Raw genomic sequence first — 12,661 nt, 5'->3', positions numbered from 1 at the left:
AAATAATAATAATGACAGTAATAGTGATTTACATTTCTTTAGGCTTTTGAGTTTACAAAATATTTCTTATACTTGATCTGATTTGGGCTATATAACTTTGCTCTGGAATTGGTATTGATACATACTCTTTTAGCATTTTGCCAGTGAAGTTTGAAGGCAGGGCTTGACTTGCCTGGAGTCACACAGGTAGTAAATGACTAACTTGGTCCTGTATTCAGTATTTGTTTGACCGCGCCACACTGTTGCAAAGAAAGGGCAAGGTAAACAAACCGCTTCCTCTGCCCTTCCAATGTCCCCAGTATTTCCTGCGAGCAACTTGGATTCTCTCTGCCCTCCACCCCCACCCCCTTGCGTCAGAGCAGAAGATTTTTACTCCAGCCTCACTGGAGCTGGCTTCGGATAGTGGAGCTGGTAAAACTGACCATGCTGTCAACCACATTGTCTATTAGTGCTTAGAAATAAACTGTAGAGTATTTTAACGACTTAGAAAGAACTAATATTTGTAATATAGGTTAACATGAAAGTGTAAAGGCTCAGAGAATGTCAATATTATTATCCTAAAGGTGGCCGCTTTTTAATTCTGAACAAGTAATTCCCTAAGTAGGAGTAAACATTTTCATACAATTAAATACAGAAAATGAAAAACAACCCAGCCTAGGAAATGAGACAATTGCTGTGTTACCAGGATGAGCTCTCCTGCCCTTAGGGACGTACACGTGCTTGGCCTTGCCTAATAGCATGGGCCTGAATCCCACGGCCCAGCAGACAACGCTGTCAAAAGGACAAGGCATAGGAGAAAATGAACTCATAGGCCGTTTAGTCTTTTCGTAGCTCAGGCACGATAGTGCCGTAAAATTTCAAGATCACCTGAAGGAAGCCCAGCGTCTGTTCCCGAGCCCCGTTTCTGCTTACACCCCTAGGTTCCGGGTGCAGGGACACGTCACCACAGAGCCGGAGCTAACTTTTTGTCTAAGGCTGGAGCCAGCTACTTTCCAGCCTGTCAGCTCGGCTCTTACTGTGCCGCAGAAGATACCGTGGTCGAGGAAAGGCCTCAAGAGCCAGACCCTTTTTTTCTCAGGCTGTTGTCATAGGCTTGAGCTGAGTTGATCCACTTTTCTGCCTGAAGGATTTGGGCGCTCCGGCAGAGCCGCGATTGGTTTCTAAATTAGCACTTGGGAGGCCAAGTGGGTAAGGCCGCACCATCTAGCTTCTTGTAGCTAAGTCGAATTCCAGAATATCTGCAGCTGTGTGGTGTCCATGCTCTACAGATGGACACAGTCAGTTCAGGAATTCTAAGCGTCTCTTTATTGTCAGTAATGTGTGGAATGAAGTGTCCTCACAATTAGTGGATATTTCTATGCCTGGTCTTATATGTTGGATACAGGCTTCCTTCCATGGTCATCCCAAGATCCACTGAAGACGTGCTTCCAAGTTGGAGCATAGCCGTATAAATTTAAAAGAGGGTTTACTTGAGGCTGAACAATTTTGTACCACCTCGTTTTACAATTATACGTATGTCCTTTTCCCCTCTCCCCTAGAATATAAGCTTCTTTATATCAGAACGGTGTTCCACACGTCATCATCTCCCATAAAACCTGTCAGCACCTGGTAGTGTATAAACATGCAGTAAATATTTCTTAGTGAAAAATCGAATGATCACCACTTACCAGTAGAATCTTACAGCAGACTCTTGGGTTTTATTATTAAACAGATAGGTAATTCACTGATGACCCAAATCATTCACTGGTCTTACGTGCTTTTGTTATATAGGTGATTACGTGAATGACCAAGGCAGGCGACTTCTACTTTTAAAAATGTTCTGATCTATTACAGGGTTGGCTTCCTATGTCTCAAGTGAAATAAGTTTAGTCTAGACCAGTGTTTTTGGATTAAAGTTTTCAGAGCTTCCTGGAGAGTGGTCAGGGAAAAACCTTGAGCCGAAATTATGGAAGGATTAAAAGTTGAAACTTGCTGCTTCTCGAGCTGTCGCAGAAGATGAGCCGTTGCCTGGCCACATGTGTTGGCAGCTTCTCTGACACTCCCTCCCAACTGAGGGAAAGCCAGCAACTTAAATATTTCGAGCACCAAACTCATTAAGTGCCAGTATATTTTTTTAAACCATCAGAGGCCTACTTCCTAAAGCCTAGTTTGTCTTATTCACCAGTCATGCTACCTGCTAGCACATATTGTAAGATCAGTCATTTATTTAACTGAAGGAAAATTAATTTGCAGGGGAAAACCTGCCGTGACAGCAAGCGCAGAGAGAGATCTCTTGTGGACAATATTTTTGAGTCCTTATTGATTAGACTTCATTGTGCCGTAATTAATTGTAATAGTGCATAAGCATTTTATCACTGGGAACGCAAGACCCAGGCTTACATAATGCTTCTGATGGAGACTGTATTGTACAGCCCCTGCCAAAAAGCTTGCACTTCAACGCAGCAGCTCTGCCCTGATTGGCTCCCTCATCAACATCCGCACAGCATCGTGCTTGGCTAAAAGCACTTTGCTTAGAGGGACCGGGCCAGGAGATTAAAGTCGCTCACCCGCCAGTCTCCATATCCGAAGGGGCTCAACATCCTCAAGGCGGCTCTCCTACATTTTGGGGTATACTCCACTGCCAGTGAGAAAATCCGTGTAGCGCTTTCGTGTTCGTGAAAGCAGAAATCACAAATGGTGTCAGGGAGGAGGCTGGATCTACTCCAGAGTTAAGCAGGCGTCCCCTAATTTTACCTATCATAATGGGAAACCATGGGTAAATACTGGTGCTGCCTTATTTATTATTATCACTTTCAAGCAAACCGTCTCCGAGCTTATGTCAACCCCTTGGAGGAAAATAGAGAAAGGGAGGAAGTTCTAAGTGGAAGGACTCCAGAGGTTTAGGTAATACCTAACATTCATTGAACTCTTTCTTTGGACCAGGCGCTGTTGCATTAACTCGTTTTATATTCCGAACTACCCCCATGAAGTAGGCTGACTACTGTCATTTGATAAGCAGGAAAATTGAAGCATGGTAAGGTTGAGTAACATACCCCAAATCATACAGCTGGTAAGCATCAGAGCCGAGATTTGAACACTTGCAGTCTGGCTTCGGAAACCACCTGACTGTCTTTGATGGTATTTGAATTCTCAAGAAATACGCATCTGCCGAGTTATTCCAGGTATCAAGAGAGTCCTGGGGGGTGGATACCTTTGTCCATCTGCATCTGGATTATGTATTGAAAAAAGAGTTAGTATCATGTACTCTACATTGAACTCTGGAGTAAAACTAAGGCAGAATTTTGTTCTACTCTAAGGATTGACATTAGTACTCAAAAACCTATTTGAATAATGATATGACAGTACAAGCAGCAAAAACTTTTTTTACTGTGAACCTCAAACAGGACAGCCTCTAGTGAGACCCTCTAGCCGGCGGGGTGTCTCCCAGGTCGGGGCTGGAGATGATTGTCGGCCTCTCCAGCCTGTAAGCCAAAACCCCCTGATCTCTGAAGCTTCATTCTGCAGCATCCCAGCCACCTAGGAAAACTAGCACCCAGGGAAAGTTCAAGAAAGAGGTGGTGGTTTTCTAATGAATGGAGATATATGGGCCACCCACTTGTTTTCCCATCAGTCTGGAAAAACTGCTGAAACCAAAGAGAAAAGTTTCTCCTCCTAAGCTTATTCATTCCCTACAAGAAGATTTTCTGACCAGCCCCATCTCTATTTGCTCACTTGTGCCAGGCTACCTTCCTTGGGCCTCTGTGTTCAGCCACAGAAAGTGTCTCACAGAGTTTAGTTATAAGGAACTTAACATTTATTCCAGAACATTCTGATAACAATTTGCAGAAACTGGTGGTGCTGGGATCTGTACTCAGATCCAGCACTCTCCATTTTCTTGTCTGATCTCATACTGTTGGACTGTTCTCCTAGGAATTTGACTGAATACTTCAGTCCTGGGACTCCCAGTTTTCTTTCCCCAAAAGAATGGAAAGCAAATGATTTCAAAACAAGACATTTTTTTTCCCCTCAATGCCATTCTAACACAAGAGGAGCTGATCTCAATGCTTGTTTTTTATGAGTCATCTAATTACAGCCAACACTGTTGTAGATTGGGTTCCATTACAGTTAATTTCAAGAACATGTATTTTCTTTGGTTATGTAAAACTGTGGTATTGCCTATTTCTTTAAATAAACCCCCTTAACTAATTTGCAGGTTGGGGATGTTTATATATTTCTGTTGTGATGGTAATGTTTCACAGTTGAATTTGTGGAATAAAAAGCCTTCCGATCCCTACAGCACCATTGTTCCAGCAATAGGCAGTATAACAAAATTTCACGGCAACAACACCAAAAACATGTGTTTTGTATGATTGTGTTTAACATTTATGCAGTCTCTGAATGCATGTATAGGGTAGCATATTCAGTGTATTTACACATAGAAATAAATGTCTTATTTCAAGACCATTTGTCTACTGTGTTTAGATTTTAAAATAGTCACCATATAAAGTAGGTTTGACCTTAGCTGACAGCTGACAATGACAGGGTTTCCTTGGGTATATTTAAAAAATGTCACTTCTAGGTCTTTGTCTTTGGGCAGAGCGAGGGTCCCTAACTCAGGCCAGCTTCTTAACCAAAAGAAGAGGTCTTGGCAAAAACACCTCTGATTTCTTTTTGATTTACTTTTTAATTATTTCTATAGGCTCATAATGTTATAAGACAGACACACTATTTTAGCTGTGATTAAGACAGGACTAGGACATGATGACAGACTCTATTTTCTTTTCATTATGAAGAACAGTATGTTTTGTGCATGGTTTTCCTTTTGGGGAAAGGCAGATAGCATTAAAGAGGAGCTTGTGAGGCACAAACATATGTCAGTCCAGAATATGTACAGTAAGGGCTCTGGTCAAAGCCATATGGCTCCATCCAGAGACTGTCCTTGTAGACCATTCATCTGTTCTTGTCCAGTTTGTCTGCTATCATAGTATCTTTTCTCTCCCAGACTGGTACCCAAGCTAGGCAAGGCAAATGGCTAACAGAATCTGACAGTATATGACATAGTGTCCTTCTTCCGAAAAGCGTTAAGACTTTAGTGCCATTTAATTAAAAAAAAAAAAAAAAATACAAGGTTATTCATTTTGCAGGCAGCAGACGTCTTAGAGACTTTAGTAGCCAATTTATTTGTGTTCCTGTTCCGGATTTTGAGATTTGAGAAAAATAGAGCCCTCTTTGCAATTGGAATTGTGCTGGGGAATTAAACATCTTATTAAGAAGTTTCTTACAATTATTGAAGATAAAGAACTCTCGGGCTGAGTGCTTTGGAATTACCTTTGAACACACCTGGTCTCGACCAGAATGTCCTCACGTGAGATGCCTTCTCGTGTCCCCTTCTTCCAAGCACCTGGAAGAAACAGGAATTTCCTGAGTAATTGCTTCTTCCTCGCATTCTTCCCATGCCTCCTGGCACACAGATGTCTTCTGTTCCCCCGGCTCAAAGCAGTTTTATGTGGTCAGAAAGAATCTATGACTCAATTTCTTTCAGACCACTCCTCTGCCCTCAGAGCTGAAAGAGATTGCCTTGCCCTGTCCCATACTTTGGCATCACATGAAGGGCTTTGGCGATGGTCGGCATTCCCTCCATCTGTAGGATCGGCCTGAAGATTCTGATGATTCAGTTCCGCAGATCCCTGCCCACCCCTTCTCCTTGTCTGTGGCGCCTGGGTTGAGGAACCCTATTGTTTCTGGCTTTCCAGCAGGCTCCATCAGCACCAGCAAGAGTGTGTGCATGGAGTTCGCTCTTGGCTGGAGCAGTGAAATCATCACCATCCAACTCGCCATTCTCCCTCGATGTTGTTTGCCAGTTAGTTTGTAGCCTCCTGACCATGAATGTTTTATGAACTTGGCTTGTAGGTGGCTCTATCGTGATGGAACCCGTGGTGATTACATGGCATTTGATTATCAGAAAAGGAAAATTTATTTGCTTTGCTTTTTTTAAGGATATGCTAGCTACTAAGTAGAACATCAAGCATCAATTTATTTTAGGTGCTATATGGGTTACAAACTCTGGCCTTGGAGTAAGACTGACCAGAATTTGTATCCTGGCTTTGCCTGTTATATTCAGGTCAAGTTTCTTAACTTCTGTGATTTTTAATTTCTTTATCTGTAAATGGGTATGATGGTAATAGGCATTTGTGAATTAAATGCTTAATTAACTTCAAGTGTTTCTTACTCTGCCTAGCCTCTAAGTGCTCAGTAAATGTTAGTAATTATTATTAAATAGTATTTTTGCAGGAATTGGTCTATTAATCTTGCATTCTCTCTCTCCCTATGGTGGTTTTGACTCTTTTCTCTCACCCTCACCCTGTTAACGTGCAAAAGATACAGTGTTAATTCTTGCAGGCATATCCACGGGGTTTATGGAAAAGACTTAGCTGCTAGGTGTTGTTTTATTTCATTGCAACAGAACCTCGATGCTGAGGCCCCGCCTGCACGCAGATGTCTACTCAAGCGCCCGTCTGATTCACAGGTTATATTCTCAGAGAACATCAGTGAGTTAGGGACCCCATAACTCAACTTTGTGTGAGACAAAGGACCCTAAAGCTGCAGGGGGAAAGCCCTGGAAACCGTCTGACCTAGGCTTTTGCCCCCAAACACTGCCACATCTCAGTCTGCTACAAAATGACAGTTGTCTGCTCTTTGTGGTGTGAAGCGTGGAGAAGGCCCGTTCTGTTGCGGTTTCTCAGAATCCGATGAGGAAGGTTGTTTGAAGGAGCGGTGGCCAGCTCGTCTAGCGTCTCATAGTCCAGTGTCGTGTCGGCATTCTGGGGGGCGTGTTCCGTGTCGGGTGTGGTAGGCGCTGTGGCTGCACAGCTCAGGCAGACCCTGGCTCTGTCCTCGCATCATGCTGGGAGCCCTTCTGATGACATCTCAGGTGCCGGCCTCTGATTAAACGTGTCTGGTGATAATGATGCTATTTCACAGGCCGCGGATCATTCCCTTTTCACAGTTACATGGTTTTCAGGCCTGGAGGGGGACTGAGGAGTTCATCCTACCTGGTTGCTTCTGGACTTAACTTTGCAAGCGAACTCCTACTCAGAACACTAACCTGAACGGTGGATAGAACATCAGCCGTACTGCACGTGTGGCCCTGCTCACCTGACGGCCCTTCTCGCTCCCCTGAGAGGCCCCCTCCTCAGATCCCTAAGACCCTGGACCAGGAGTTTGGATCAAGTCTCACAATTAGAAAGATGTGTCCCAAAGTGAACTTGCTGCTTCCTGATTGTCTCGATCCAGGCCCCTGGAGCAGCATGGTATCAGTCCACTTTGTTTTCTTTATAAAAGCCCTTCCCATACTTGAAGGACACCCTGTACACCCCTGGCTGCTGCACATACACCTTCTCTTCTCCAGGGTGTAGATCAACCCCGTAGCCTTTCACCTGTCTTCAGGGGCCATGTTCTCAGACTTTGAGTCCAGAAATTGAGTTTTCATTTCTTCTCCTGGCCTCGAAATTTCCTTTAACTCTGTTTGGTGAATTTGACCTTGGTGTTTAATTCCCCTTCCTCATCCTTTACTTTAGTGCCCCCACCCCTCCACACCCCAGGCCAAATACTTTCAACCCCTTAGAGAAAACTGTTTATTATCAAGTTTCAAAAAGAAAGAAGGTGTTCGAGACCCGGTCCTCTCAGATGGAATTGCGCTGGCAGTCTCCACTAATTCCCATTTGAGGACCCAGCCCATCCAGCAGCTCTCTCTCCAGAGAGTCATCCAAACACCCGTCAGCCGCAGGGTGGGGCCTGAGCGGAGCATCCCTGTTAGCATTCTGTGGGCAGATCGAGTTTCAGGGCCCACGGCCATTCACACTGCCGGTGTCGGGGTCGGGGTCGGGGTCGGGGTCGGGGTCGGAGTCGTGCACGGGGCAGATTGAGGCAGCAGCTGCAGGGACCCCTCACTGGGCTGGCGCACACCAGCACTAAGAAGCGCTTCGGTCTCCTTGCCTGTCCAAGGGAGGGATCCAGGGATGGGGCCCTTTTCGACATTAAACTAGAGCACTTTGGCAGCTGGAAAAGCTGACGTGTGTGCCCTTTGATCTGAGGCCCTGTCTTCTTTCCACTCATTTGAATCGACTGTCCCATGGTTTATTGTGGAAGTAGGTTTGGGGCATTGATTGCCTTTGTCTTCACCCTCTGTCCATATTTTCTGTAGAATGGTGTGTTCAAATCTAGCTTGAATTGAATTTCACGAGCTGTGTAGGAAGTAGGAGTTGATGATAATATCTGGCTTTCTGCATTTTGTCATGTTTTACCATCTGTGCAACACATGGAAAGTGAGATTTCTGTTCCTTTGCACGCTGGATATTCTGGAGGGCACACGTGATAAAAACTCTGGTCTCTTAGGTATTTTCACTGTCACCAAGAAGCCTTAACCTGGGGCCCGTAGACTTCAGAGAAACCCGTGGCATGATTTGGGGGCTCCTTGAACAGACCGAAATTACGTGCAACTTTTGTGTGTATAAATTCTTGTTCGCATTTTTCTGGGGAATTTCCAAGGCCTCTGAAATCAAATAGTGATGAAGGATGGCTGAATACAGGTTTCAGGATCCCGAATTGAGCTAGCTACATCTTCAAAGCAAGGCTGATTGTATTGGTGTTGATTTCTTTTGTTTTTAAGGAAACTACCTTGGAAATCCTGTCTTAAAGCAAGCCTGTAACTGAACGTCTTTCTGACTCGGTCATCTGGTAGAGGACTCACCTTTCATGCACCACACACTGTGTGGAAACTGAAAGAAGACAGAAGAGTGCCATCTAGAGGCCCTAACCATAACTTCACCGCTTTCGAATCCGGCACAGGCCTCCCCACTACCTGGGGGTCTTTACTTGTAGTAACTTTTTAAATTAAGAACATGTTTTCCCTCCCAGGTGATAGCAGATCATAAAGGTGTGTGTCAAAGATATTTATAATCTGTACCATTGCTGCACTTGTGGGGTATAGCCTGGCTCCCCTGGAAACATAATTTTAATACAAGTGAAATGTGGATGGTGTGTACTCTGTTTCCTAGGTTCTTTCCTAAACCTACAGGTTTTAGGGTCTACGCTGCATTTGACTATATTTTTAATTATAAGGCAAGAACAAGTTGGTGCCTGCTCTAAAATCATTTTGATATAGGGACCTTCCTTTTTGTATTTTCTTTCAAAGTTAGAGTAAATTTAAAATTGAATAAATTGTCTTAATTATTCTCTGTATTCCTTTTAAGATGGTGATTTAGAACAGTGTTTGCCAAATGGTGCAGAAACTGTGGGTCTGCAGAGTTGAATTCACTCCGGAAAAATAGATCAAACAGAATTAATATCCACATGAAGGGTGGTCGAGAGCATATCTGTTTAGTCCCAGCCCCGCCGTTACTCTGCAGTGTTGAGCACGTTCCCGTGTTTCCTCTGTTATAAAGGGGGCTAATAATAGAAGCTAATTTAGGACTGTTTTGAAGATTCAATGAAATAAAGGTGGTAAGCACAGTGACTTGTATACAGAAAGTCTTTTAAAATCAGCACCGATTTGTCCTTGCTCTTACCACCGGCCAGTTTTATCTTCGGGACCGCTGTAATGAAATGGGAACAGACAGTTTTGAGACCTATATCTTACAGGGAATTTCACAGGTTTGTTTTTTTTTTTAAGTATCTTTTTTGTAATTGAAGTGTCACTAACATATAATACTGTAGTAGTTTCAGGAGTACAACATAGTGATTCAGCATTTGTGTGCATTACCAGTGACCACAAGAAATCTAGCTGCCTACCATCTGGGACCCTGTGAAGTTGCTACACTATGTTTTTGAAGTTTTTATTTATTTACGTAATCTTCACACCCAGCGTGGGGCTCGAACTCCCAACCCCAAGATTAAGAGTCGCTCGCTCTTCTGACTGAGCCAGCCAGGTGCCCCTAAAGTTGTAACACTATCATTACCTATACTCCCAATGCTGCATATTGCTTCTTTGCTTCCTACTTATTTTATAACTGGAAATTTGTGCCTTTTATCCCCCTTCCTCTATTTCATCCACCTCCTCACCCCCCTCCCCAGAACTATAGTTTTAAAAAGCATTTTCACAAACATAATCTTGTTTGATTAGGATTTCCATAAATATTCATATACTCCATAGCTATTGATTCAGCTCCTTTTAGGTATAAAAACCATCTCTGCTATTGGGGGTTTGATACTGGAAACATCGCTAAGAAAGACCTGGGCCTCACACTGTGGTCGGGGTAGCTGGACAACAAAGAAGTAAATAAGATGGTTTCAGAAGAAGTCATTTGTGTGGAGGGAATTAGTGTGGTGGACTAGAGTGACCGGAGGCCCACTTTAGACTGAGTTGGTGGCCAGGGAAGAACTCTCTGAGCGAGTGGCATTTAAGTTCTCTCCTGAGTGGCAAGGAGCCAGCGGTGTGAAGGTCCAAGGAAGCAGCAAGTGCAAAGGCTACCGTGGGGAGTGTGCTAAGCACAGGCACGGCCCAGAGAGATTGCCGGTGCCGCTGGAGCTCCGTGAGCAGAGGGAGTGTGGCAGAATGTGAGGCCAGGGGCAGAGATGGTGGCCTCTGGGTCCGGGACTTTGGACTTTATTCTCTGGTTGTGGGAAGAGACTGGAAAGTTGTAGGCGAGGTCGTGCTAGCTCAGATTTACATCTTAGACACAGGCCCTTTGCTTCTCCCTGGAGACCAAATTGTCAGGGAGCAAGGGTGGAAGTGGAAAGACCAGCTAGGAGACTTTTGCAGGAGGCTAAGCAAGAGATGATGGTAGCCTGGACGAGGATGTTAAATGAATGGCTCAGGAGCTTGGGTCCCGTCCACAGCCATGCGCAGTCCAGAGGCAGCATGGCGCGTGGTTAAAGGGCGCCAGCCGAAGCATCGGACTGTCAGCTTTGGGATCTGACTCACTGTGTGATCTTGGCCACGTGTCTTGACTTCTCCGTGCCTGTGTTTTACCATCTCTAAAACTGCAGTGACGATAGTGCCTTCCTGCTTAGGACTGCTGTGGGGATGAGGTGAGAGAAGAGGAGTTGTTCCAGGCTCCAGAGACCGTGTGTTAGTACTGCTCTTCTTATCATCGCCGCCGTCTTCGACACAAGCACTACTCCCGCGTCATCCTCAATACCCCCAGCTTGCAGATGACAAAACTTAGAGGGTGGTTTTGAAATCAGAATATAGGTTCCTTGATTGTGAGTCCGTTGCACTTTCTGTAACATAATATGTAGTGTGAGCCATCCAAGAAAATACTCATCTGAATCTCCGTAGTTCCGAGCCCAGTTGTGTGCCCTTGTGAGTGTTTAAGTAAACGTCGAGAAGATGATAAGTAAGGCAAGCAACAGAGTCCCTGTGTGGGGTAGGGAGCGTCCTGTGCCTCTCCTCCGACACCTTGGACCGCTGGAAATTTAGATTTTGAGGTTGGAGGAGCGCTCTGGACACCACGCCAGAAGCATTAGTATGCACGTAGTAATATATATAGGAAGGTAGAACTAAATGTTTTGAGAACTTTGTAAGATACTGTATCTCTTTAGAGGACACTCCATTATTCATTAATTGTGTTAAGTGGGGCTGTACATCATATAAACAAATGAAACTCATGGATTATCCCTAGACTGTCTGGTCAGACCTTTAACGAAGGTATTAACCCCACTGCCTCTTTCCTCCGCCTCTTCCTGCCTTTGCCCAGTCCCTTGTGGAGTAAGTGGTGAGGTAAGGAGCAAGAGAGACAAATTGGAAGCAAGGAGCTGGAAAATCCATCTGCTTGCCTTGCCTCGAGCTCCTCGGCTGCATGGGTACCTCCCTTGTTGAGAATGAACAAGGGACTGAACAAGAGACTGAGGCTCTTCTTGTCTGTTGCAGAGTGTGAGCACCTGATCCGCCACATGCTGGTGTTAGACCCCAGTAAACGCCTCTCGATGGAGCAGATCTGCAAGCACAAGTGGATGAAGCTAGGGGACGCCGATCCCAACTTTGACAGGGTGAGCTGGGTGCTGCTTGCCTCAGGAAGCTCCTCTTAGAGCTCCAGCCGTCCCTTTTGCCCGAGATCGTAATCAGGCCAGGACCCAAAAAGATGGGTGCTGGGAACAGACTATTGTGTGTTACTCAAGCAGCAAGGGATGCATGCCAGCAAGAGGGAATTTTTAACCAGCTGAGTTGTTGGAGAAGAGTGATACCAGTCCCTCCTGCTTATCCCCAAATCATAGTCCCTCCTTGGCTGTCGAAACAGCCCACATTTCTTGCTGCTCATCTACCATGGGGTATCTCCTTCCTCTTGTCTGTGTGTTCGGTTCGGTGGCTTCTGTAGCATACCTTTATTTAAACCGTTATGGCCATCCCAAAGGACCTCAGGAAAATGGAGATCTTGTCTGCCTACAGCTGAGTATCTAGGACTTGTTTGCTCAGGGTTGTCTGAGGCCAAAAATATCCCAAGCTAGGGGGCATGGAACAGCCTATTTATTGTATACGGTATGCCATCTTGACATGGTGAATTGGGGCTTTGATAGCTTGCCTTTTTTAATGTTACAGTTAATAGCTGAATGCCAGCAATTAAAGGAAGAAAGACAGATTGATCCCCTGAATGAGGAAGTCCTCTTGGCCATGGAGGACATGGGACTGGACAAAGAGCGGACACTACAGGTATCTCTAAAGGAGTGGAGAACAAAGTAAAGTGTA

General features: G+C 44.8%; 1 protein-coding gene across 10 annotated transcripts in view; it reads left to right on the top strand.

Moving 5' to 3' along the window:
- SIK3 (SIK family kinase 3) overlaps positions 1–12,661 on the top strand; it is a 250,678-nt gene that overhangs the window by 205,574 nt on the left and 32,443 nt on the right. For 8 of the 10 annotated variants that reach the window (XM_045482918.1, XM_045482917.1, XM_045482916.1 and 5 more), the window contains exons 7-8: positions 11,849–11,967; positions 12,515–12,625. In XM_045482918.1, the coding sequence (XP_045338874.1) occupies positions 11,849–11,967; positions 12,515–12,625 (230 nt within the window). Of the gene's footprint in view, positions 1–1,833; positions 4,441–8,647; positions 9,490–11,848; positions 11,968–12,514; positions 12,626–12,661 lie in introns of those variants that run through there. The other 2 variants (XM_045482922.1, XM_045482923.1) reach the window with 2 other exon arrangements.

Source organism: Leopardus geoffroyi, chromosome D1, assembly GCF_018350155.1.
Source record: "Leopardus geoffroyi isolate Oge1 chromosome D1, O.geoffroyi_Oge1_pat1.0, whole genome shotgun sequence".
Classification (NCBI taxonomy): Eukaryota; Metazoa; Chordata; class Mammalia; order Carnivora; family Felidae; genus Leopardus; species Leopardus geoffroyi.
This window is presented reverse-complemented; position numbering and strand designations above follow the sequence as displayed.